The 26,978-nt window shown below is 55.5% G+C and overlaps 1 protein-coding gene across 1 annotated transcript; it reads left to right on the top strand.

Moving 5' to 3' along the window:
- Window positions 1-366: 366 nt before the first annotated feature.
- Window positions 367-26,978, top strand: LOC309978902 (putative bifunctional dTTP/UTP pyrophosphatase/methyltransferase protein). Its single transcript, XM_082865566.1, has 13 exons — window positions 367-549; window positions 1,955-2,086; window positions 3,279-3,326; window positions 5,325-5,389; window positions 6,117-6,178; window positions 7,651-7,759; window positions 9,648-10,035; window positions 12,872-13,034; window positions 17,052-17,239; window positions 18,712-18,829; window positions 19,635-19,778; window positions 22,941-23,063; window positions 26,699-26,978. Exons 1-13 carry the CDS (start codon window positions 457-459, stop codon window positions 26,896-26,898), a joined length of 1,833 nt encoding a protein of 610 aa, XP_082721692.1. The 5' UTR covers window positions 367-456; the 3' UTR covers window positions 26,899-26,978.

Genomic DNA, 26,978 nt, shown 5'->3' with positions numbered 1-26,978 from the left:
CACGGACACTCCTTTTTTTTCCCCCATCGCCCTCTTAGCGCTCCCAAGGTGCCCCTTGGTCTCCGGGTTCTGAGGACCTGGAGACCGCCCTCGCCCCAGGCCCCCAGCCCGCGCCCAGCTCGCGTCGCCGGCTGCAGGGCGGGGACGGGGCGAGCGTGGGGGCGGGGCTTCGTGGGTGGGGCGGGGCTTCGTTCGGGGCCGGCACGGAAGCGGTCCGGAGCCGCTTCCTCCGTGGGGGGGGGGGGGGGGGCGGGCCCTGGGTGGGGCTTCGTGGCGTGTGGGGGGGTGGGGGGCGGTGAGGCCTGGGCGGAGCTCCAGTGGCCGGGGTGGGGCTTGGTTGGGGCGGAGCCGGGGCGGGGCCTGGGCCGCGGTGGTAGGCGCCTGTCGCTGGGCGCGCGGCCTGGGGCGTGCGGTTCTAGGCGCGGAGTCGAGCTTGGGTCGGGTCGCGGCGGCACCATGGTGCTGTGCCCGGTGATCGGGAAGCTGCAGCACAAGCGCGTGGTGTTGGCCAGCGCCTCCCCGCGCCGCCAGGAGATCCTCAGCAACGCGGTGAGCGTCCGGGGCCTGGCCTGGGCCGGGGTCTGCAGGGCCGGGGTCTGGGGCGGGCCTAGTGGCCCGGGGGCTAGTGACCAGGACTTAGCTGGGGGCGGGGTGGTGTCTGCAGGGCCGGGGCCTAGTAACTGGGAGTGTCCAGTGATCGGGGGGCAGGGTCTAGTGGCTGGAGACGAGTGACCGAGGGTCCTAGTGACCTGGGCTTAGTGGGGGGCGGGGGCACGGGGGTCGGTTGGTCTGCAGGGCGGGGGCCTAGTGACTGGGGGTCTGGGGTCTCTGCAAGGCTGGGGCCTTGAGGGAACCAGGGGGCAGGACCCTAGTGACCGTGGTCCAGGCCTGTGGGCCGGGGGGAAGGAGGAGTCTACCTGATCTGGGGGCCAGCGTCTTCCAGCCAGGGCCTGGAGACCTGGTGCCCTGCCGGCCGGGGTCTGTGGGCCTTCAGGCCAAGGCCAGGTCTGTGGGCCTGAGCCGTGTCTGTCCAGGAGCCGGGAGGGAGCGGACAGAGGTTCCAGCGGAGGCTTGGTCTTGGTGGGGAGGCCCTGCCTGGCGGAGGGGAGTGGGCTGGGGTAGGGGTAGGTGCCGAGTAAGGGGTGCTGCCTGTACCTCCAGGGGGAGGACGGGCGGGTGCTGTGCTGTGTGGCGTGGGAGGGTAGGGGAGGGGGGAGTGGAGGGGGCCCTGGCAGGACATGGGCGGGGTGAGGAGCGGTAGGTGCAGAGAGAGGGGTGCCGGCTGGGGTTGTACAGAGCCAAGGGGGGCTCACAGTGTGGTCCAGGGGGACCTGGGGGTGTGGGAGGTCCGTGATGGAGGGGAGAGCGCTGGGATGCGGGGAAGGTAAGAGCCAGCTGGGTGCTCCACGGGGTTCCCCGTGGGGATGGGAGTTTTATCCTCTGTGGGTAAGACCCGCAGTCCTGTCCCCCATCCCACTCTGGATGTCGCTGTGTCCATGACCTGCCTTCCACAGGGGCTGCCTGGTCACACGTGTTAGGGGACCAAGTTAAAGCAGCCACGTTCACCCTCGCGCAGCCCTCGTTAGTGGTATTTTTCTGGCATTTCCTGCAGGCGGTGTCATTTCAGTAGTTTGACCCCTGTGGAGGCAAAGCCTTTGGGACTCTCTGGGAGCCCTTTGACCCCTCGGGGCTGCAGGCCCCAGCATCGTAATCAATACAGCCCTGCTGGCCTCTGCGTGTGCAGAGGTCTTCCCGCCAGCGCCCCTGGGTCCTCTGCAAGTCCCGCAGCCCCTGCGGCCGGGGGCTGGCGCTGGGTCAGCACCCAGTGTCTAGACCAGATAGTCAGGGAAGGGGGGCCGCGCGGGGCAAGGCCAGTTCCTGCAGAGCCTGCACATCCGTCAGCATCCTCAGGTTCCTCCCATAAACCCTCCTGACCCCTTCTGTCCCGTTTCAGGGCCTCAGGTTCGAGGTGGTCCCTTCCAGGTTCAAGGAGAAGCTGCACAAGGCCTCATTCGCTACTCCGTACGCATACGCGGTGGAAACAGCCAAGCAGAAGGCCCTGGAGGTGGCCGGCAGGATGCACCAGGCGAGGGCTCCTGCTTCTGCTTCTTCCTGGGTCTCCTGCTAGGAGGGCATCTTCAGGTGTTAAACATACGTGTTATCAATAAGTGCAGTTAGTCTAGCGTCTCTGCGGCTGAGGGTCCTCGTGTTGTCCACTGCTGTTAATTTATGTGATAGTATCACTTATAGAACATAGCTTACCTCTTACTTTGCTAGGATGTAACATACTATTGCAATTCCCATCATAGTATCGTTTACGATAAAGAATTGATCTACCTGATCTATTACTAGGTGTTACCATGTCATATGCTATTGTAACTAATGTAATAGCATCGTTTATGATATAGAATTAATGTAGTTTATCTGTTACTAAGTGTTACTATATAATATATTGTGATATTTAATATAACAGCATCATTTATGGTACAGAAATAGCCTAGCTTATCTACTACTGTTCCTATATAATATACTATGGTATTTAGTACATCAGCACCATTTACGATATAGAAACAATGTAGCTTATCTATTACTGTTACCATATAATATACTATGGTATTTAATATAACAACGTCATTTATGATATAGAAACAATACAGCCTCTGCATTACTATGAGTGTTACTATAGAATATATCATTGCAATTAACATAACAGTATGACTTACGATATAGAACTAACTATAGAATTAATGTACCTTATCTATTATTAGATCTTATTATATAATATACTCTTGTAATTAATGTAATGGTATCATTTATGATATGGAATTAATGTAGCTTCTCTATTGCTGTGTGTTACTATATAATATACTAATTAATATAATAGTGTCATTTACGATACAGAATTAAAGTAGCTTACCTGTTACTATGTGTTATAATAATACCTAATCGCAGTTAACATATAGGACCCATATATTCAAGTTAATGCTGTAAGAAGTATTGGTATAAATAAATGAACATTGATAGACTGATTTCCGGCCGTGGAAAGGTTAGAATTTAAGTGCAGCCAGAGCAGAAGGTTGTGTGCAGGTTTCCAATGAGTGTCTTGGGGTGTCGAGGACACTGAAATCTTGGCGTGTCGAGGACACTGAAATCTTGCTTTCCAAAGTGAGACTGGATTCGCAAGTAAGCAGCGATGCTGTGTCATGTGCGTCATGGCATGACAACGTGTAAGACGTGCAGAGTCGTCCTTTCTAAACCTGAGTCTGGATTTCTTGCAGAAGGACCTGCGGGCCCCTGACGTTGTCATCGGAGCAGACACCATCGTGGTGAGTCTGCTTTCTGGCTCTCCGTGTGGCGGGCATGTCCTTGGTAACTGAAATCAAGGCCTCGGCAAGGCTGGTTCTTTCTGGAAGACCTAAGGGAGGATCCGTCCCAGGCCTCTCTCTCTCTCCCCGCCCCCGGCTTCTGGTGGTTTGCCTGAAATCCCGGGTGTCCCTGGGCTTGTGGCCGCATCCCTCCCATCTCTGCCTCCGTCTTCACATGCCTTCTCCTCTGTGTCCCAGTTTCCTTCTTCTTATAAGGACACCAGTCGTCATGGATTAGGGCCCACCTACTGCAGTACGACCTCATCTTAAATTTTCTTACATCTGTAAAGACCCTGTTACCAAATAATGTCCTGTTCCCAGGGCCGGGCATCAGGGCCCCGGCATATGTTTTGGAGGGCAACGGTTCTCGCTAAGATAGGGGTTTTGGCCACTGAGGGTTGGACTTTTTGGTGGGAGGTCACAGTGATCGGTACGGTAGCTCTGCCGTGCTGGTGACAGCCCTCTGTCTGAGACCCTCGCTGGCCCGATGGCAGGCATCTCCCAGGGATGCTGGGCCTCATTGCTAGGGTACCGTCATGGTCTCCAGGCGAGGGACCACCTGTTTGAAAGAGTCTGGAGTTACTGTGTAGAACAGGGAACTATATTCAATATCTTGTAATAACCTGTAATGGAAACAGATCTGAAATACATATATGTACATATATATATATATATATATATATATGTATACGTATAACTGAACCACTTTGCTGTATACCTGAAAGTTACACAATATTGTAAATCAACTGTAAAGAGTCCAGGTTTGGAAAATGCCAGATGGGGTGATCCCAGGGTCTGCCTTGCCCTCAACGTGGCATTTGTTTCTGTGCAGCCCAGGTGGATGGGACCTACCTGTGTGCAGGTGAGAATCAGACATTGTTTCTGGTTCATGGTTAAAGCTGCATGGAAGTAAAAGAGTGAACGGTGCAGGTTCTTCAAAATGTTAATCGAAGAATTACTATATGACCCAGCAGTTGTGTTATGGGCTGAACTGTGTCCCCCAACCCGATTCCTATATTGAAGTCCTAGTGCCCAGAACCTCAGAACATGACTGTATTTGGAGATGGGGTCTTTAAAGAGGGGATGAAGGTAAAATGAGGTCACTAGGGTGGGTTCTGATCCCACAGGACTGGGGTCCTTATAAGAAGGGGAGATCAGGACACAGACACACACAGAGGGATGACCCTTTGAGGACACAGGGAGGAGACTGCTGTCTACACGCCCAGGAGAGAGGCCTCAAGAGGAACCAGCCCTGCTGACACCTGGATCTCAGATTCCAGCCTCCAGGACTGGGAGAAATAATATCTGCTGTTTAAGCTGCCCCGTCTGTACTGCTCTCGGGCAGCCCCAGCTAAGACATCTACGCTTAGGTACATGCCCCAAAGAATTGAAAACAGGTGTTCAGACAAATATTTGTACGTGAATGTTCATAGCATTATTCGCAACAGCCAAAAGGTGTGAACAGCCCAGACATCCCCCCCTTTGATGGACGGATGGGGTCCATCCACACAGTAGAATATGACTCAGCCGTGAAAAGGAGTGAAGCCCTGACACAGGCTACAGCGTGGATGGACCTTGGACCACAGGATGCTGAGTGAGAGAAGCAGACCCAGAAGGACACACAGTGTGTGATTCCATTGACAGGAAACGTCCAGAACAGACAAATCCACAGAGACAGAGAGCGGGTTGGGGTGTCAGGGGCTGGGGAGGGAGGTGGGGAGTGACAGCTCACGGGGATCGAGTGTTCCAGATGATGAAAAAGTTCTGGAACTCAACAGCGGTCCTCGCCCAGCCCTGGAAATGTACCACACGCTTGAGTTCAAAATGGTGAAATTCATGTTATACACATCTCTCCTGCTTTTAAAAAAAAAAACGTGAATCTAAACAGTGGACAGTGCCGCTTGCACAGACCAGCCCAGGGAGCGGAAAAAGACGCTTTCCCTCCCGTTTCTCTTGCAGGCGGTGGGAGCGATGATCCTGGAGAAGCCTGTGGACAAGCAGGACGCCTACCGCATGCTGTCAAGGTGGGTGGGCCTTGGCCATCCTACGGGGAAGTAGCCCTGCATCCGACAGAGCCTGGGCCCGGTGGAGGGGCCGGGCTTCCTCGGGGTGGGCTGTGGGTGTCCGTGCATCACCTCCCCCGTCTCCCACTGGCAGCCCCTCCAGGTCCAGGTCCGAGGATGGGCCGGTGCCTCGAATGTCCGCTGCGCTGGCTTCGCCCTAACGGGCTCGTCCGGGAGCCCCGTGTCTGCCCCTCCTCACTTTCCTCATCCTGACTCCCCCTGCCTTGTCGCCCCAGGAGCCCAGTGCCCCCGAGCTCCCGCCATGGGAAGCAGGCCCTGTCCCTCTCAGCGTCCCGGAACCCTGCCCCCGGGCGGGAGCGGGGGGCCACACCACCGCCCACCTTCAGGGTCTCTTCCTGGCTCAGCACCCCCGCGTGTCTGCGCCCAAGAGAGCGAAGGGACCCGAGAAAGAGCCGCTGAGAGCTGCCAGGACCCGGGTCCTCCCGGCGTGGCCCAGGTGCTCCGTCCTCGCATCCCGTGAGACGGCCCGGCCATCCCCCAGCCCCCACTCCGAGGGCACCGAGCGCCCTCTCGCCTGGACCTGCGCGCTTGCTGCGGGAAGGTTTCCCCGGAGGCCGCATGGCCAGGGCCGGCGGGTGGACCAGGGGCTCGCGCCCGGTGGTGGCAGGGATGGCGCTGTCTCGGACACCCCACACGGTCGCCTGCTGGGCCCCGTCGTGTTTTGCAGGCTGAACGGGAAGGAGCACAGTGTGTTCACAGGCGTGGCCATCGTCCACTGCTGCAGCAAAGGTACCACGGCCACCTCCGTCCCCGTCCCCCACCCCCACCCCCGGAGTCGGGCGTCGTGAAGGGAGCCTGGGGTCCTCGGGGACCCGGGTCCGCGGGGGCGTCTCTGTCATTGCTCCCCGTGACCCTGCCTTCCCGTCCTGCCTGGGAACGTCAGGGTCCCACGGGGAAATCCTGGGGTGCACCCTGAGCGCCCGATGGAGACCGTGCTGGGGGGTGGGGGCCGTCATAAAAGCCCGTCCAATGCGACCGGCCCAGATGCTTTCTTTGAGGTTTTTGGTCTGGAAGGTGGAGGAGTTTGGCCCCTGTTGGCGAGGGTTTTTCTCTGTGTGTGTTTTGGCCGAGCACTGTGGCTTGTGGGGTCTTAGTTCTCCGACCAGGAATCAAACCCGTACCCACTGCAGTGGAGGCGCAGAGTCCTAACCACTGGACCACCAGCGAAGTCCCAACGGGCTTTTTTTTTTTTTTTTAATGCACAATTTTTAAAGCTGCTTAAAAGATATTTTAGGTCCAGGAAGGACCCTGAGGCTGACTTTGAGCTCTTGGGCTCCCCGAGCACATCCCACAGGTGGGTGACCGTGCACCTGTCTGCTAATTAGTGATTGGGTTACTCTTACCTTCTTGGTCTGTCCTGGACTTTAACCTGTGCTCTTTGGGGAGAAAGCACTTGCTGGACAGTGTGGTTCCTTTACCTGGGGCTTGAGACCACAGGCATCCATCCTCCCCCATCCTGGACACCAGACGTCTGAGGTCAAGGTGGCCCAGGGCCGCGCTCCCTCCAGAGGCTCCAGGGGAGGGTCCTTCTTGCCTCTTCCAGCTTCTGGGGGCTCCAGGCATCCCTGGACTCGTGGCCGCCTCCCTCCCATCTCTGCCTCCGTCTTCACGGGTCTTCTTCTCTGTGTCTGTGTCTCTCCTCTTCTGTCTCTTAGAAGGACCCTGTCATTGGATATAGGGCCACCCTCCTCCAGGAGGACCTCATCTCAGACCCTTTGTTCCATCACATCTGCAGAGACCCTGTTTCCTAATAAGGTCCGGTTCTGAGGTTTTCAGAGGGTGTGACGTTTGGGGGGCACCGTTCACGCCGGGACGGCTGCTGTGGAGAGCCCTCACAACTGGCCGCCATGCACAGCCACCGTGCTGTGTGCCTGGGGCATTTCCGGCCCCACAGCCGAAGCCTCGTGTGGACTGCAGCATCACCCTGTGGTAGCTCTGCCCCACGACTTAGCGCAGAAACCAGAGGCCCGCGCCACCCGGCCCTGCAGGCCGCAGCTGTTTCTCCTGCTTTCGCCAATTCTGTTGCCCTCTTTTCTGTTTTATTCTTTCTCTTTTCCCTTGTCTAAAAGGAACCGTTAACGACCGTGTGTGAATTCCACGCAAAGCTCAGGCCAACTCCCCCCAAAGGCAGCGGCTAGAACCTGGGGACGCGGGGGCCTGGCGCCGGCCACATACCCTCACTGCGGGGTCCTTCCTTGCAGACGGCCGGCTGGACACGGAGGTCTCGGAGTTCTACGAGGAGACCACGGTGAAGTTCTCAGAGCTGTCAGAGGAGCTGCTGTGGGAGTATATCAACAGCGGAGAGCCCATGTGAGTCTCTGTTGGGAGCTGCGGTGCCGAGTCCCCACTGTGGGCGGCGGATACACCAGGCGCATGGCTCAGCCTGTGTTGGGGGCCAGGGCTCCTGACGAGCCCAGTGCCCCGGTGCCTGGAAGGTGCTGGAAGGATGCCTTCCTAGAGGTCCCCGTCCCGTGGATGCTCCTACAGCGCAGCCGGCCCTCCCAGGGCGCCACACCCGCTCCCATGATGGTGGGGCAGCCGGGGCCGGTCCCTGGAGGGCAGAGGTCACCATGACCCCAATGTCACTGACCGCCCCAAAGCGCGCCGGGTCCGGGCAGCAGTCTTCTCAAGGTCACGGAGGCTCAGCTCGTCCTGCAGCCTCGCTGGCTTCACTCCCCACCCCCGCCGGGGCTGGGCTCGGCGCCAGCTGGTGGCTGGTGGCCTCGCCACGGGTCTGACGGTGCCCCGGGGACCAGCCTCCCCATGTATCTTCAGGAAGCGGCTCACTCAGGGTGCTCGCGAGGGGCCGGGCACCGACAGCCGTGGGGAGGTGAGCGCAGAAGCCCTGGGCTCCTGAGACCGAGGGTCCGAGCGTGTGTTCTGCTGGTTAAAGCCGGTCTCAGGCCTGCTCAAGGTAAAGGCAGGGGAGAAGAGTCTCCCTGGGGTATTGATCTTGTGGAAGCAGCCCCAGCAAAGGAGCTCCCCGACCGGCCTGTCCTTCTGGCGGGCGTGGGAGCCCCCTTTGCAGGGTAGTACGGGAGTGCTGTGCGCCCAGCCCTGTTCTCACCATCTTCTGTGATGATGTGTCCTCACAGGAGCCTTAGATCTGGGCCATCCTAGTCTGCTTGGGGCCCTAAGAAAGCGCTACAGGCAGGGAGCTTGTAAACGAGAGACTTATTTCTCACCGTCCTGGAGGCTGCAGGTCTGAGATCCTGGCGGGGCCAGACTTAGCGTCTGGTGAGGCTGCTTCCTGGTTCATAGATGGTGACTCCTCGCTGTGTCCTCGCCTGGAGGAAGGGGCCAGGGAGCTCCCTGGGGTCTCTTTTAGGAGGACACTAATCCCATCCACGGGGGCTGCACTCTCATGACCTCATCACCTCCCCGAGGTCCCACCTCCTGACACCATCGCGTTGTGGGTTAGGATTCCGCGGGGCGCCGGGCTCTGGGTGGTGACGGCTGTCAAGAGCGGAGCTGCTGGGTATCGGGGTGTCTGATCAGGACAACACACCAAAACGAGGGGCAGGGTCAGGCCGTTCACCGCTGCAGCTGCAGCGGGACCAAGAGGCCGAACCAGAGGGCATGCCAGCTCCCCTGTCCCCTTTCCCCCAGGAAAGGGCCCGGGCGAGGGTTGGGGGGTGAGCGCAGGCGTGAGGACCATGGGGGTGGGTTCACTGCCGGGGGGGGGGGCCCAGATCACTGCCCCTGTCACTTTATGGACCCGTGTCTGGCACAGCGGGAGAGGCGGGGGAGTCAGGGCGGAGGGAGGGGCTTCACGGGCCCCTCTTCCCCTGTAAGGAGGTCTCAGCAGTGGCGCCCGGGGAAAACCTGGGCCGAGGACCCACATGAATGGACATCCGAGGGACGGGGATGCAGGTGGCAGGAGAGTACGGCCGGGGGCCTGGGTCCTTGACAGCAATCCCCCTCCCCTCAGAGAGCCTGCTGGTGGCCATGCGCCAGGCCTGGGGTCAGGGGGCAGCTTCCTGAGTGGCCGCCAGGTGCCCCTCGTCACGTCCCAGGGGCGGGACCGAGGGGTCACTGGGATCTGGGCCCGGACGCCCCAGTGCACAGCCACCCGGGTCCAAGGTTGGTGGGTTCCCCTGCAGGGGTCCTGGCTGCAGGTCTGCTGACCCCAGGAAGGTCAACATCGCTGCCATCTTCTCTACCCTCCTTCCCTCCCCGCTGTGGTTCCCCGCCCCAGGGACAAGGCTGGCGGCTACGGGATCCAGGCGCTGGGCGGGATGCTGGTGGAGTACGTGCACGGGGACTTCCTCAATGTCGTGGGCTTCCCCCTGAACCACTTCTGCAAGGAGCTGGCACGGCTGTACTGCCCGCCCCGCCCCGAGGACCTGCGGCGGGTCAGGCGCGACTCCATCCCCGCCGTCGACACCTTCGAGAACCTGAGTGACTCGGAGGCAGGTGGCTCAGAGCCAGGTCAGAGCGCCAAGGACGGCCACGGTGGCGAGCAGGCGGACGGAGACCGGTCACAGGCTCCGCACGCGCTGGATGCAGCCCTTAACGGGGCGAACAGCCGGCCCCCGTTCCCCACAGGCCTCCTGGAGCTGATGGACGGCTTCAAAGCATCCAAGGTACTTGTGTGATTCATGACCACATGACCCCAACACAGGGGGAGCCCCAAACCGCAGGCATCCATCCTCCCCCATCCCGGGGACCACAGCTCAAGGTGTCCCAGGGCTGCGCTCCCTCCGGAGGCTCCAGGGGAGGGTCCTTCCCGCCTCTTCCAGCTTCTGGGGGCTCCAGACGTCCCTGGGCTCGTGGCCGCGTCCCTCCCGTCTCTGCCTCTGTCTTCACGGGGCTTCTCCTCTGTGTCTGTGTCTCTCCTCTTCTGTGTCTGTCATTGGATGTAGGGCCACCCTCCTCCAGGAGGACCTCATCTCAGACCCTTCACTTCCTCACATCTGCAGAGACCCTGTTTCCACATAAGGCCTCATTCCCATATTTTGGGGGTCAGGGCATGCACATATCCTTTTGGGGCCACCGTCTGCAGAGACCCTGTTTCCACATAAGGCCTCATTCCCATATTTTGGGGGTCAGGGCATGCACATATCCTTTTGGGGCCACCGTTGAGCCCATAACTGTGGTCTGTGCCTGGAGGGGGCAGGGCAGGGTCTGTGCGGGTGTTTGAAGGTAAGCAGGCCTCACGTGACCCCAGCAAGGGGCCACATTATGTCCCCAGTCCAGGGAGGTGGGGCTGGAATGCCGGCCGTGCGGCCACCTCTGGGACCCTGCAGCCCTGCTGGCCGGGCAGCAGGTGGATGGTGGCCCCCAGGACACCAGCTGCCTGCAGGGCAGACCAGGTCAGCGTGTGTGTCCTCATCGTCCTGTGGCCTCGGGATCCTGGGCAGCCGTCCCAGCCAGAGGGTGTCCTGGGCAGGGGAGGGGCCAGTGCTGGGCCAGCTCGATGCTTCCTGGAACCACCAGGTACCTTTGACCACAGGTTGCCCTGTGCCCACGTGCAAGGCAGCTGTGTGCAGGTGCTTCAGGGAAGCCCCAGGCCCGGGGCCCGATGGGAAGTGGGCTGGGCAGCGGCCCATCCAGCTGGCCTCCACCATCTCTCTGGCTCTTGCGGACGCACTTGTGCACCCGCCCAGCTGTGACACGTGGCCCGGCCCACCCCCCTTCCCCACCAGACCCTCTCCTGCAGCTCTGGGCTCCTGGGCCTTGCTCGCGCTGGGGCCCCTCAGGGGTAGCCTCAGTGGCTCGTGGAGAGACAGGACACTGGCTGGGGAAGGACTGGGGGCCTGGCCTTCCCCCCTCCACCCCGGCCACCTCCCTGTCACCTCCTCCTCAGGAGAGGGGACCTGTGTGCCTAGGACAGAAGGTGGTTATGCTGTGTTGTAGGTCAGATTCTCTGATCCACCTGGAGGTGCTGGTGCAGACAGCGCTGCTGCAGCCCGTCAGGCTGGCGCTCGGTGGAGCTGTGCTGTGCTTCCACGGTCTGTCGCTCTAGCATCTGTCCATCCATCCGTCTATCCATTTCATTTGTCTGTCATCTATATCATCAAGCTATATATACTGTCGTTATCGTCTGTCTGTGTACCTGTCATCTGTCCATCCATCCTCTGATCTAGGTATAATCTATATCCGTCGTCTATGTATGTCTATTGTTTACCTGTATCTGTTGTTACTGTCATCTGTCTACCTTCTGTCCATCCATTCATACATCTGTCTCCCTACCTATCATTTATCTCTCCACCAATCTATCAATCATCTCTCCAGCTGTGTATCATCTGTGTCTATATCTATCATCTATCTATACACATCATTATATATATATATCATTATCTATCTTCTCTGTATCCACCATTAATCTAGCTATCATTTACCTATCTGTATCTATCTGTTATCTATATTTATCTATTTGCATCATCAATGTATGCATACCTATGGTTATCTATCTATATAACTATCATCTGTCTATCCATCCCTCTACTTATCTGTGTATAATATATATCTATTGTCTCTCTGTATCTGTTATCATCTGTCTTCTCTCCATTGTTCATCCATCCATTTTCCCATCATTTGTCTGTCTCTATCTCTGTTTATCTATTTATCTGTCATCTGTCTATCCACCTGCTTATCTGTCACGTCTATCTGTATCTATCGTCTGTGTCTATTATTATTCCTATCCATGTATCCACCCATTTATTTATCATCTCTGGCTATCTGTATATATCATCTACATGTCTATTATTATCACCTGCCTACCTGTCTATCCCTCCATCCACCCATTTACCTATCTATCACCTGTCTGTATCTGTCACCTATCTACATACCTCCCCATCTGTCCATCCACCCTCGTGTGACACGGGTCTCCCCTGCAAAGGTCTCCCAATGGCTGACCGTGCCGACCAAGCCGGGGTCTGCTGGGGGTCTTGGAGCAAGTGTCACCCACCCCCGCCCAAGGTCAGTCATGGTAGTTCTGGACGCAGCTCAGGTAGGGCCCTTTCCCGAAGTGCCCCTTTACTCGTCCCTGGAGGTGTTTGCGTTACGACGAGGTGAGAGCTCCAGGGAGGTTTACGGTGTCACGTGAGGGTGTGTCCTGAGCAGCGTGGAGCGTCCGCGTCCTGCGCAGAGGCCCCATCTCCACATGGTCTCATCCTGAGGTCCTGGGACTTGGGGCGTCGACGTAGGAACCTTGGGGGGACACCACACAGCCCCTGACAGCAGCGCTTTGGTCTTTCTCCGCTGGGACAGTTTCTCTGCTTGGTGTTCATCGACTTGGTCTTACCTGGAGCAAACCTTGTACAACCTGGAGCCTAAACCCACTGTCCTCTGCAGAAGTTTCCCTTGATGAGCTCGATGTTTTTGACCATCCTGCCGTCCCTCTTTGGAGTCCCTGGGAATAAAGAGCAGTTGATAAGTCACGTTGTACGTCTAACTGTAACTGTTCTTCACGGACAGGTCCTGTTCACGGCTTGCAAGCTCAGACTGTTCGATGTGTTAAAAGACCAAGGCCCCCTGCAGGCCGTGGATGTCGCCCGCAAACTCAGCACCTGCGCGGGCAGGACTGAGCAGCTGCTGGATGTGTGCGCGGCCCTGGGTTTACTGGAGAAGACGCGCAGAGGTGAGGGGCTTCCTGGGTGTCTTTCCAGCAACTGTGCCTGCGAGACCAAGTCACCAGGTGACAGTGGCTTCTGAGCCGAGGCAGGGAGGACAGACCATGCCTCATCCCTCTGCCCCAAGAATGCCCCAGAGGGTCAGCAGCGGAGGATGGATGGAAGGAGGAAACGCGCGCGCCTGTGTGCATGTGTGCGTGTGCGTACGTGTGCGTGCGTGCGTGGTGTGCGCGCGTGCATGGTGCGCGTGTGCACGTGCATGTGTGTGCGTGCGTGTGGTGCGCGCGTGCGTGTGTGGTGTGCACGTGTGTGCGCGCGTGTGTGCGCGCGTGCACGTGTGTGTGCGTGTGCGCGCGCGTGTGCGCATGTGCGTGTGGTGTGCATGTGTGTGTGCGTGTGCGCGTGTGCGTGTGTGGTGTGTTAGGAGACAGGCTTCTTTATGGGCTCAGAGGGCCTGTATCAGCCAGGGCTCTCGAGAGAAACAGCCCATAGGCTTTGCATGTGTGCACAGCATAGATAGCAGTTTATTCTTACTTATTTGTTTAGATAGGCAGACAGATGAGGTGGATGGATGGATAGATATCGATTGATAATAGAGATGATAGATAGGTACATGGATGGATAGCTAGATGATAGATAAACAGATGATACGTGGATGGGTGAATGGACAAGTAGGTAATAGATGGGTGGGTGGATAAATGACGGATAGATAGATTGTTTGGTTGATAGGTGGGTGCATAGATATGTAGATAGATAAGCAGATAGATGGATGAAGAGGTAGAGGATAGAAAGATAGCTAGGTTGATAGGTGATACATAAATAGACGACAGGTGGATGGATAAATAAATGGATGGATGGGTAGATAATAGGATAAGTAGATGGATAGTTGATAGATAAATAGATGATGGATGGATGCGTGGGTGGATAAATAGGTAGTAGATTGATAGATCAATAGATATAAATTGATAATAGAGATGATAGATAATAGATGGGTGGATAGACAAATGATAGATAAATAGATGGGTGGATGGATAAATAATAGATGAATAGACAGATGATAAAAAGATAGATAATAGATATAGATACATACACAAATGCTAGATGATAAGTAGATACATAGATGGATACATGATGGATATAGATGATTAATAGATGAGAGAGATACATGTAGATGATCGATAGGTCATAGATGCGTAGCTAGATAGATAGTTTGATAGGTGGATACTTAGGTATGTAAATAGATAAGTAGATGGATGAACAGGTAGGTGATAGAAAGATAGATAGATAATAGAATAGATATGATGGATTAGATAGATAATAGAATAGATATGATGGATGCATAGATCAATGATAGATAGATGATAGATGGTAGAAAGATAGATAGATAGATGATAGAAAATACATGATAGATGGAGGGATGGATGAATAGATAATAGATGGGTGGATGGATAAACGATAGATGAATAGAGAGATGATAAAAAGATAAATGATCGGTATATAGATCATGTATACATGCACAGGTGATAGATGATAAATGAATAGGTGGATGGTAGATGGATGAATAGGTGATGTTGAAGATAGGTGATTACTAGATGAGAGAGATACACGTAGGTGACTGATAGGTAATAGATGGATAGGTAGATACGTAGATAGAAAGACAGATAAAACGAAGTAGACGGCGTATGTGGTAAATGGACGGATGAAGGGTGACAGTGTGGGTTTGCTGGGTGCACAGAGCTCTCGAGGGTGTTCTCAGAGCAGAGGGTGCTACGCATGGTCCTTGAGCAGATGGAGAGAGGCAGGGGCTCAGAAGACCCCAGAGCAGGAGACACAGCATCCCTTCTGTGGTGAGCAGGGAAGCAGGGTGCTGGCGGAAGCCCCCCAGAGCCACCCCTCATACGAGAGGCGGACAAGTACACGCTAAAGGTTTGGGTTGCAGGATGCAGAACTTCCCCCCAGCCAGAGCGTCTTAGTAATGCTCTCCTCCATTTTTTAAAAAAATATATATTTATTTATTACGTTTGGCTGCGTTGGGTCTTTGTTGCTGCGTGCGGGCTTTCTCTAGTTGTGGCGAGCGGGGGCTACTCTTCATTGTGGTGCGCGGGCTTCTCATTGCGGTGGCTTCTCTTGGTGTGGAGCACAGGCTCTAGGCGCACGGGCTTCAGTAGTTGTGGTTCACGGGCTCAGTAGTTGTGGCTCGCGGGCTCTAGAGCACAGGCTCAGTAATTGTGGCACGTGGGCTCAGCAGTTGTGGCGCACGGGCTTAGTTGCTCTGCGGCATGTGGGATCTTCCCAGACCAGGGCTCGAACCCGTGTCCTCTGCATTGGCAGGCGGATTCTTAACCTCTGTGCCACCAGGGAAGCCCCTCTCCTCAACTGAAAATAATGACCAAATGTGGAGAAAGGGTCCAAGGTCCGGACTTCCAGTCCCTGCTACCTGGCAGACGCCCTGCAGGGTCCTCAGCTGAGCCCTGCCAGCCGTTCCTGTGCCTCTGCACGGGGCCTGGGGTGGGGCGGGCGGGGTGGGTGCTGCCCATCAGAGGACCCCAGGCCTCAGAACTCAGAGCTGTCGGTCACTAGGGAACACTGCTCAGCGTCTGTGACAACCTAAATGGGAAAAGAATTTGAAAAAGCACAGATACGTGTCTACGTGCAACTGAATCACTCTGAGTGCACCTCAAACTAACACAACATCGCTCACCAACTATACTCCAATATAAAATAAAAAGTTTAAAAAATATATATATTTATATAATTAAAGATAATAGTCTTTAAAAAAAAAACGTGTGAGGACGTCCCTGGCGGTTCAGTGGTTAAGGCTCCACGCTTCCACTGCAGGGGGCCTGGGTTCCATCGCTAACTAAGATCCCGCGTGCCGTGCGGTGCCGCCACAAAAAGGAAAAAAAGAAAATTAAGCAACAGTAAAAATCCAGTTTCTAAAACAAACAAAGACAACATGTAAAGTGCCAAATGGGGCTTCCCTGGTGGTGCAGTGGTTAAGAAGCCGCCTGCCGATGCAGGGGACACGGGTTCGAGCCCTGGTCCGGGAAGATCCCACATGCCGCGGAGCAACTAAGCCCGTGCGCCACAACTACTGAGCCTGCGCTCTAGAGCCCGCGAGCCACAACTACTGAGCCCGTGAACCACAACTATTGAAGCCCGTGCACCTAGAGCTCGTGCTCCGCAACAAGAGAAGCCACCGCAATGAGAAGCCTGTGCACCACAATGAAGAGCAGCCCCTGCTCGCCACAACTAGAGAAAGCCCGCGTGCAGCAACAAAGACCCAAACATAAATATAATTAATTAATTAATTAATTAAAAAAGAAAGTGTCAAATGGACAGTTAGTTTCAATAAACTTTTTAAAAGTTCAGAAAAGGAAAACCATAGACACCATGCTGTTCTGTCCGTCCTACGACAGACGGTGTTACGTGGGGCTGTGGAGGTACAGGGGGTCTCAGCCACCGTCCCCTCTGCCTGCAGCCTCCAATTCTGCAGGTAGGGGTGTCCCGGAAGGGCCCTTGGGGGCCGGGCCGGATGGACAGCCCGCCAGGAAGTGGGAAGAGAGCGGGCTGCCCCGTACCCCTCAGGGCTCCGGAGAGGCAGACCCCGCGGGATATGGACAGATGGGTCCGTGCCTTTGGGCTCCGGCGCGTCTGAACCCCTGCGGCTGGCCGCTCGGTGCTTCTCTGCTCTCAAGGCCGTCAGCTGATGGGATGAGACCCACCCACGTTACATAGGGTCACCTCCTTTACCCGAAGTCTGCTGACTTGCAGGTGCGAAGCACATGACCAAACCGCGCCCTCTCCCCGACGGGGACGTCTCACTGGGGACTGTAGCCTGGCCAAGTGACCATCCCAGGGGCTTGGAGGGCCACCTCGAGGAAGAGCAACACCCTTGCGTCGTTCTCTGGGCCGCCTCTGGGCGTCCGTGCGCTTGGCACTTAGTCAGTAGACATCCCGATGACGCTGGGCGGGGGCTCGCCCCGCGGTCAGCTGAGCCGTCACACGGCGCCCCGTCCTTTCAGGTTACAGCAACACGGAGGTGGCGACCCTGCACCTAGTGTCAGACGGCGAACACTCTCTCCAGGGCGTGGCCGAGTACCATGACGCCCACGTCTGGGGCGTCTTCACACGCCTGGGCCTGGCCGTGCGGGAGGGGGCAGACCAGACCCGCGGGGCTCCGGGGGCGATGGAGGAGGAACGCCTGTCCCAGGTACTGTAACCCCCGTGTTCCTTTTCACGCCCCGCCTGTGCTGCGAAAGGACCAGTGGGCACGGAAACATCTCAGATTCTGGCCGACGTGGGAATCCCTGCGGGAGGCCGCCGTGGCGGGGAGGGTGCGGCTGGCTGGTCACAGCTCCTGAAAAGAGGGCTTTTCTAGGAAGGGGCTGCCTTGAATCGAGGCACCGTGTTTCCTACGTGGAGTTGCATTGCACAGACTCCTGGTTCTTAGCTCAGCGCAGGGTGTGCAAAGGGCTTCCCGGCCCTTCCCCCGCCCCCTGGCACCCACGACCCCTGTTCACCGTTGTGTGGGAGGGAAGGAGTCTCAGAGGGTCTTGGAGGGTCTTGGGTGATAATCTGAGGGTCTTGGGTGGTCTGGGGGGTCTCGGGGGGTCTTGGAAGATCTTGGGTGGTCTTGGAGGGCCTCGAGGGGTCGTAGAGGACAGTGTCCTGGGAGATGCTGAGGTCCCCAGGCCCGAAATCTGGGTGAAATGGCAGCAGCACCATCGTGGCCTCAGGCAACGAGTCCGGCCCCCTCGGGCCCCGGTCTGCACCCCCCGCCCCTTGGGATTTCAGCTGACTCCCTGCCCATCCCTCGCCTCCTGACCACCCTCAGGAGCCCTAAGAGTGTCAGGCCCAGGCGGGTCTCCTGCACGCTGTCCTGCCGGCCTCCTTCTCTGCCCCAGGGACTCATTCCCTCGCACCCGGGTGGGGCCCGAGCACACGTGGACCCCACCGGGGAGCTGGGCAGGGAGCCCTGGTCTCTGTAAACGGTCAGATCAGATCATCCTCAGTGAGGTGACAGCTGAGGGGGCAGGGGGTCGTTACCCCCTAAGTCCTCCTGGTTTGGTCCAGTGAGACCCGAGTGGGGAGTCGGCAGTCTCCCAGGAGGAGACCCCCTGCAAACTGGAAATCAGACCCAGAGAGTGCGCTGTGTCAGGGTGCAGTGGAGCTGCCCTCCTGGCAACGCTCCAGCCTCACCGCCTAGGTGGACACAGTTCAGACCCAGTGCCCCCTCCCACCCTCCTCTACCCAGGCCCCTCCCACCCTGCTCTACTTAGGCCCCTCCCACCCTGCTCTACCCCGGACCCTCCCCGCCCTCCTCTACCCCAGACCCCTCCCACCCTGCTCTACCTAGGCCCCTCCCACCCTGCTCTACCCCGGACCCTCCCCGCCCTCCTCTACCCCAGACCCCTCCCACCCTGCTCTGCCTAGGCCCCTCCCACCCTGCTCTACCCCGGACCCTCCCCGCCCTCCTCTACCCAGACCCCTCCCACCCTGCTCTACCCCGGACCCCTCCCACCCTGCTCTACCCCGGACCCTCCCCGCCCTCCTCTACCCCGGACCCCTCTCCATGATCCCTGCTGAGCTCCCCACCCACACGAATGCCGGGTGGAACCACATCCCGGGTGCAGGACGGCCTGCGCTCCGGGTGGGTCTCCTCAGACCTGCTTCCACCACCAGAGCAGGGAGCTGACGCTGCAGTTCATGAGGGCCAAGCACAGCCTCAGCAAACTGACCGCCCACCACGTGGCCACGGCCTTCGACCTGTCCCGATTCGCCTCTGCCTGCGACCTGGGAGGTACACTCACCACCACCCCCCACCCCCCGCCAGTCGGGTGCAGAGGGCTACGTGCTTTTCTTCCTTTGTATTAAATCTAGGACACCTTACCTGCTAATGAGACTTGCAGAATGGGTTTATCTCTACAAACCATCTGAGGACCTAAATATATCCAGGGTGGGTGCGGGGGCTTGAGCTGATATTCCCAAGTGCTAGGAGGTCCCGGGGATGGCCCAGGACCCCCGTAGAGGTTATGGGACCCTTCCTGGTGGCTGCCAAGTAGGGGAGGGGCTGTGGAGCCCGTCTGCTGCCATTGCGTCAGGTCTTATTATGCCGCGCACACCCTCCACCCCATCCCAACCAGTCCTTTCCCCAGGACGGTGGACGGAGGAGGAGGAGTTGCCCTGCCCAAGGGGTGTAGTGGGATTGGTGTCCAGGAGGGCTCCTGCGCTGCCAGCTTGCGTTTCCCCACCCTCTGCACGCCTGTCCTCCTGGTGGTCCAGAGTGGCTGCTGTGGCAGCAGCCATTGCGTCTGCATTCCCGCAGCAGAAAGGGGCAGGGAAGAGTACGGCTGCCTAGAGCTTTGCTGCCAGGATTCCCCACGAGTCTGTGCCCACCCCACTCACCTGCTCTGGGCCAGCACCCGCCCACGAGGCCCTGACTTTGAGACACCAGTGATCTCCCCACTGGCTGACCTCATTTCAGGGCACGAGCTCAGGCCGCATCTGAGAGCATCGTTTTGGTTTTGCCAGAGCTGAACTCTGGAGACACTCCAAGGGTTTCACACATGCCAGGAGGGTCCAGAGTCTGCCTTTGCTTCCCGCAGGCTGCACGGGCATCCTGGCCCGCGAGCTCGCCCAGGAGTACCCGCGTCTGCAGGTGACGGTCTTTGACCTCCCAGAGGTCACTGAGCTCTCTGGGGGCTTTCAGCGTGGCGGACGACAGACAGAGCGGATCCGCTTTGTGCCAGGTTAGCGTGGCTTCGTGTCCGCCGGGTGTCAGCATTTGGGTGACCTTATTTATCTCGTATGCAGAGCGGGTGTGTGTGTGTGTGTCTGTATGTGTCGGTGTACGTGTGTCTGTGTCTGTGTGTATCCATCTTTCTCTGTGTTTCTGTCTGTATGTCTGAGTGTGTACATTTCTGTTTGTGTGTTTCTGTGTGTGTGTGTATGTGTATATATGCACATTTCTGTGTGTTTCTGTGTCTATGTACATGTATATGTATGTATCCGTGTGTCTGTGTATAGCTGTCTTTGTGTGTCTGTGTATGTATCCATGTTCCTGTGTCTGAATGTTTGTATCTGTATATCTGTGTGTATTCTCTGTGTGTCTGTATGTGTCTTATATCCATGTTTCTGTGTGTTTCTGTGTCTGTGTGTATATATATACTGGTGTATCTGTGTGTCTGTGTGTGTCTCAGTGTGTCTGTGTGTCTCTATACATGTATGTATCTGTGTGTCGATGTGTTTGTATATGCGTATGTGTCTGTGTGTGTGCGTGTATCTTGGTGGGTGTTTGCACATCTGCACACAGGGGAGCATCTGCAAACCCCGAGAACAGGAGTTTGAAGTTCTCAGCGAGGGGAGTAGCCGGGCGGGACGGCAGGTGGGGATGGGCACGGGCCAAGATCGGCGTCTGCAGATGTCGACCAGCGACCCAGGCCTCACAGGGAAGTGACACGGGGGCTACAGCAGGAGGGCCTTGGGGTGGATGTGAGGAAGGACTTCCCGGCGGGACCGGATTGAAGGGAAACTCTTGGCATCTGGTGACTCATCCACACTGCGGCCCGGCCTGAGGGTGGATGTGCTAGACGGGCCTGTGCCCCACGACCACCTGATACTTTCCTACTTAAAAAAAAAGAGCCAGTCACCCTGCTGTGGACTGAATTGTGTCCCCAAGTGCCTATGTTGAAGCCCCACCCCCAGTGTGACTCTTATCTGAAGGTAATTAAGGTGAAGCTTGAGGTCACAAGAGTGGAGTCCTAATCCCGCAAGACTGCGTCCTTAGAAGGGATACCAGGAACATCTATCTACGTATCTATCGTTTATCCATCATCTATCTATCTATGTATGTAGCGTTTGTCTATCATCTATCCATCCATCCTCTATCTTTGTATGTATGGTTGATCTATCTCTTTATCGTCTATCCATCCATCCACTTATTTGTCTATCAGTGTATCTATCCGTATCTATCCATCTATCTATCATCTATCTATGTATGTATCATTTATCTGTCATCTATCCATCCATCATCTATCTGTGTATCGTTTATTTATCTATCATCTATCCATCCATCCACTTAGTCATTTATCAGTGTATCTGTCTGTCCATCCATATCTATTTATCCGTCTATCCATCCAGCTATTATCTATGTATGTGTCATTTGTCTATCTGTCCGTCCATCATCTATCTACCTGTGTATCGTTTATCTATCATCTATCCATCCATCCACTTATTCATCTATCAGTGTATCTATCTGTCCATCCATATCTATCCATCTATCATCTGTCTGTCTGTCCGTGCATTATATCTACCATCTAGCTATCTATCCATCCATTCATCCATTTATTCATCTATCATCTATGTAACTTTCAATGTAGCTATCTATCCATCTGTCATATCTATCTTTTATCTACCTGTCTTTATATCACTCATCTATCATTTATCTATATATCTATCATCTATTATTTATCATCTATGCATCCATCCACCTATCATTTATGTCCTATCCTATTTATCTAATATCTATTATCTGTCTATATCATGTATGTATCCATCCATCATATCTATTCTATTATCTATCATCTATTTATCTATCACATGTCTATATCTATCTCTCCATCATATCTATTATCAATCTATGTATCATCTGTGTATCTATCATTTATCTATTATCTATATCTATCTATTCAATATTTATCAATCTATCAATCATTTGTCTACCTCTCTGTCTTTATAGCAATCATATATCTATCATCTCTTTACCTCTCTATTATTTATCATCGATCTCTCCGTCCATCCATTCACCTATCATTTATCTGTTCTTTCTATGTATGTATGTATGTATGTATCTATGTATCTATCATCTATCTCTCCCCACTGTGAGGACACAGCAAGTAGGCCACTACCTACAAGCCAAGCAGAGGGTCCTCCGCAGGAACTGACCCTGCCAACACCTTGATCTCGGATGTCCAGCCTCCAGACCATGAGAAATCAACGTGTGTTGTTGAAGCCCCTGTCGGTGGGACTTTGTTGCTTCTGCCTGAGCTGACAGAGACACACCCTAGAGCTTCAAATCTAGGAGCAGCACGATGGGAGCTGTGCTGCTGCTTCACCACGTATAGGAAGGAGAACCACGAAGGCAAAAGAAAAAGTGCATATTGCCCACCTCTGTGCAGCTGTCTGGGGCCACCCCGTGTAGACGTGTCTGCACCCCCGTGTTTACTCTCCCTTCATGCCAATTTGAAGCGTCTTCTTTCTTTCTTGTTTTGTTTTGTGTGTGTAAATGTGAGCTACATCTAACCCTTTGTGGAACGAGGCAGGGTTAGGAGTCACAAATAGCAAAGGTGTCTGTGTCCACAGTTACAGGTACACATTTGGTAGATGCAGGGACAAATGACCCCAAACTGGGGGCTTAAAATGACCCAAATCCATCCTCCTTCAGTTCTGGAGACCAGACCTCTGAGGTCAAGGTGTCCCAGGGCCGCGCTCCCTCCAGAGGCTCCAGGGGAGGGTCCCTCCTGCCTCTTCCAGCTTCTGGGGCCTCCAGGTGTCCCTGGGCTTGTGGCTGCCTCGTTCCCGTCTCTGCCTCCGTCTTCCCGGGGCTTCTCCTCTGTGTCTGTGTCTCTCCTCTTCTGTGTCTTAGAAGGACATTGGATGTAGGGCCACCCTCATCCAGGAGGACCTCATCTCAGACCCTTCCCTTCATTTCATCTGCAAAGACCCTATTTCCAGAGGGCCCGTCCCCAGGTCAGCCCTTGAACGTCTCTTCTTTGGAGAACACAGATCTCCCCACTGCAGGCAGCGTCTCTTTCGGTTTCATCCCTTGTAGAACGTGGTGCAACTCCTTTCCGTCGGGTGCAGGACCAGTTCCTGTGGCCCTAACGGTTCAATGCCATTTGTTTTTAAACCAGGTGACTTTTTCAAAGACAGCCTCCCGGAAGCAGATCTGTACGTCCTTTCCAGAATTCTGCAGGACTGGCCGGATGACAAACTCCACAAGCTACTGAGCCGGATCTCAAGCAGCTGCAAACCAGGTGAGACCACATCATGTACTTGCCTTTTTTAACACGTAAAGACAGTTTCCAATTTTAAAAAAAGCGTACATTTTATAGAGGAAGCTCCCCGTCCTCCAGCCCGCCGTCTGGTGCTCAGTTTACCGGCTCCCTGAGGACGTACCTGATTCTCGGGTGTCAGTGATGCGTTTCGGAACTTTATGGCGCCAGCGTCTGGGGCTTGGGCTCGTGGACGCCCCCCCACCCTAGCCGTGTCCCTCCCCGGGCCCCGCCTGGCTCAGGGTCTCCCTCCTCCGATGATGATGATTCTCCCGGCTGCTCTGTGGTACCCAGCCTCTCCCCACGGCGCTCGGGGCCAACGTGGGTCATCGGGCTCGTGGAGTCGAGGGCAGCAAGCCGCCCGGGCCCCTCCCTGGGTCCCCACGTCTAGCGGCGCAAGACGAGCTCTCTTTCCACATCCTGCGACCCCGGCGTCTCCCGGGGCACCTCCACTGCCTCTTCTGTGCGGTTATGAAACAAAATATTCAACAATCCGGGGTCATCTTCAACTCCCAGGAAAACGACCCCCATTCCCGATATTTTATTTGGGACAAAAACCAGAGCGAGGGTCGAGTCCATGCAGGCGGTGTCTACAGGAAGTAACCACGTGGCAGCCGTCCTGGGGCCCCGTCTCCTATAGCTGTGACCTGTTCCCAGGACCCGCGCGGTTCAGTACGACTGCAGCCCCTCCCCTGGGGTCTGAGCCCTGCAAGCTGTGACGAGCATCTCCATCCGGGGCACCCAAAGGGCCGTTTCTTTTTTCTTTTTTTAGATTGATTTATTCTTTTTTTAGACTGTAGTTGCTTTACAATGTTTCGTTAGTTTCTGCTGTAGAGCAAAGTGAATCAGTTGTATGTATACATATATCTCCTCTTTTATTTTATTTAATTTTATATACACTTTTTGGCTGCATCATGCGGCATGCGGATCCTAGCTCCCCATCCAGGGATCAAACCCGCACCCCCTGCATTGGAAGCGTGGAGTCCTAACCGCTGGACCGCCAGGGAAATGCCTAGGAAAATATTAATAAAAGCGTGGAAGGCTAAGTAAATTTTTTAAATGAGCCAGTTTTAGTCCCCCAAACAACAGTGTAGTTAAGGCATTCTTGTTGGTCCCTGTAGCACAATGAAGAGGGTCCCCCCCCAAATTCACGTCCACCTAGAATATTATTTGGAAGCAGGGTCTTTGCTGATGTGATGAAGTGAAGGGTCTGACATGAGGTCCTCCTGGATGAGGGTGGCCCTAAATCCAATGACAGGGTCCTTTCAAGAGACAGAAGAGCAGAGACACAGACACAGAGGAGAAGCCCCGGGAAGACAGAGGCAGAGACGGGAGGGACGCGGCCACAAGCCCAGGGACGCCTGGAGCCCCCAGAAGCTGGAAGAGGCGGGAAGGACCCTCCTCTGGAGCCTCTGGAGGGAGCGCGGCCCTGGGATACCCTGACCTCAGGCGCCTGGTCTCCAGGACTGGGGGAGGATGGAGGTCTGTGGTTTTAAGTAGTTTGTTCCAGCCGCCCCAGGACACCCACGCAGCCTGTGAGATGCAGGTTTTCGTGTGGTCACAGGAGCATCACACGGACATTCGGGGTCCAAGAATGTGGCCCCAGGAGGGCCGGTTCCTGTTTGCTCCCTGCTGTGCCCCAGCCCGAGAACAGAGTCCCCACATAATGGATGGAACACAGTTCAGAAGGAAGGAATCACAAAACAGGGGTGCCCCCGGGGGCGAGGAAGGGCCGGGAGATGTGAGAGCTGGATTCTCACCCGCCTCAGACAGGCACTGAACCTGGGGACAGTCAGTTCCAAGTTGCCTTTATGCTGCGAAGGGTTTTTGGGGGTGGGGGTGGGGGGGTGGGCATGGGTGTGTTGGAGCTTAGACCTGCTGGCTAGAACCGCTTGTTAAATGTTCAGCACTCCTGCCAGCCAGCTCATACCAAGCTGTCAGCGTGAAATTGGCAGTGGAGGAAATCCTTAGAGCTCAGAAATTGGCAGGCACGGGGAACCAGGGCTTCCCTCCACCCCCGTAGCTGGGATTGCAAAGGTTGCCTGCACCCTGGGGACAGTGGGGGTCACAGATAAGAACTGAGCGTGACCTCCTGGGAATTTCCTGGTGGTCCAGTGGTTAGGAGTCTGCGCTTTCAGTGCCGAGGGCGCGGGTTCAACCGCTGGTCAGGGAACTAAGATCCTGCCAGCTGCACGGCAAGGCCAAAAAAAAAAAAAAAACCCTCAATATAGGGCTTTTGGAGCTGCTGAGTTAATAAACCCGTGTATCCATGAGTCTGAAAAACATAAAAACTGACAGAATGAGCACACCATATGATCCCTTTTTTTTTTTTTTTTTTTTTTTGGCAGTACGCGGGCCTCTCACTGCTGTGGCCTCTCCCGTTGTGGAGCACAGGCTCCGGACGCGCAGGCTCAGCGGCCATGGCTCGCGGGCCCAGCCGCTCCGCAGCATGTGGGATCTTCCCAGACCGGGGCACGAACCCGCGTCCCCTGCATCGGCAGGCGGACTCCCAACCACTGCGCCACCAGGGAAGCCCGATCCCAATTCTTTTTTTTTTTTTTTCCCAATTCTTTTTATTGAAGTATAGCTGCTGTACAATGTTATATAAGTTACAGGTGTACAGTATAGTAATTCACCATGGTTAAAGGTTACACTCCATTTATAGTTATTATAAAATATGGACTCTATCCCCTGTGCTGTACCATACATCCTTGCAGCTGATTTTATACCTAATAGTGTGGAGCTATGATCCCAGTTTTGTTAACTTCATGTTTACTTAAATGCCTAGAACCCAAATGAGATTTTGCACCAAAATTCTCCCAGTTACCGTCACCAGCAAGCAGAGCTGGGGCTCGTGTGCCACCACCTGCTTTGTGTCTTTTCTCAGGGTCTCCCCCGGTAACCCAAACAAAAGGAAGAAGCAAGCGCGAGCTACCTCCTGCCCCTCTGCTTTCTGTCCCAAGGCTTATCTTCTCCCGGCTTGGTTCCCCCTTCTTCACAAGCCCTTCTGAAAATACATACACAGAGAGTTGGACAGATACAGGTGTGTGTACACACACACACACGCGTACTTTCTACTTCTCAAGGCTCTCATGTAGGTTGTTCCCACCAACAGTGCAGCTCCACATATAAACACCACTCTATATGAAACAGAGAACCAACAAGGACCTACTGTACAGCACAGGGAACTCTGCTCCCGTATGTTGGAATAACCTATAATTGAAGAGAATATCAAGAATATATATTTATATACATACATGTATAACGGAATCACTTGTCTGTACACCTAAAACTAACACAACGTTGCAAATCAAGTATAATTCAAAAAAAAAAAAGATAATCTCGCTGAACCAATTAAACGTCAGAAAAAAACAAATCGTGCTCCTGGCACCGTCGTGGCCGGTGCCGTCCCTGTGCCACGCAGGTCCGCCAGGGACGCTGCTGCCAGGGAAGTCCCGGTGCGAGGCTGCAGCTGTGTCCCTACATTCAGACTCCCTGCCGTCCGTGTCTTCCTGCAGCGAATCCCTTCAGTGGGGAGCCCGGGGCACCCGCAGCCTGGGTCCTGAGACTCTTCCCCCACCCCGTCTCTCTCTGTCTCTGTGTCTCTGGCTCCCCAGGCGGTGGCCTCCTGGTGGCTGAAGCAGCGGCAGAGGAGGGGGCATCGCGGAGCCCCCGGCTGCGGACCCTGAGCGCCGGGCAGCCCCGGAGCCCCGACGAGCACCGGCGCCTTCTGCAGCGACACGGCTTCCAGGACGTGCGGGTGGCGCGCGCGGGGGACCTGCTGTGCGTGGTCCTGGGCACCCGAGCTGCCCCCTGAGGGTCACCGGGGACCCGGCGGGCCCAGCACCCGGAAGTGAAGGGTTCCTGGAGAGCAGGAGTCACCGGACACATTAAAGG

Source organism: Leucopleurus acutus, assembly GCF_964270905.1.
Source record: "Leucopleurus acutus genome assembly, chromosome: Y".
In the NCBI taxonomy this organism is placed as follows: Eukaryota; Metazoa; Chordata; class Mammalia; order Artiodactyla; family Delphinidae; genus Leucopleurus; species Leucopleurus acutus.
Note: the sequence above shows the minus strand (reverse complement) of the source record. Positions and strands in the feature narration are given on the sequence as shown.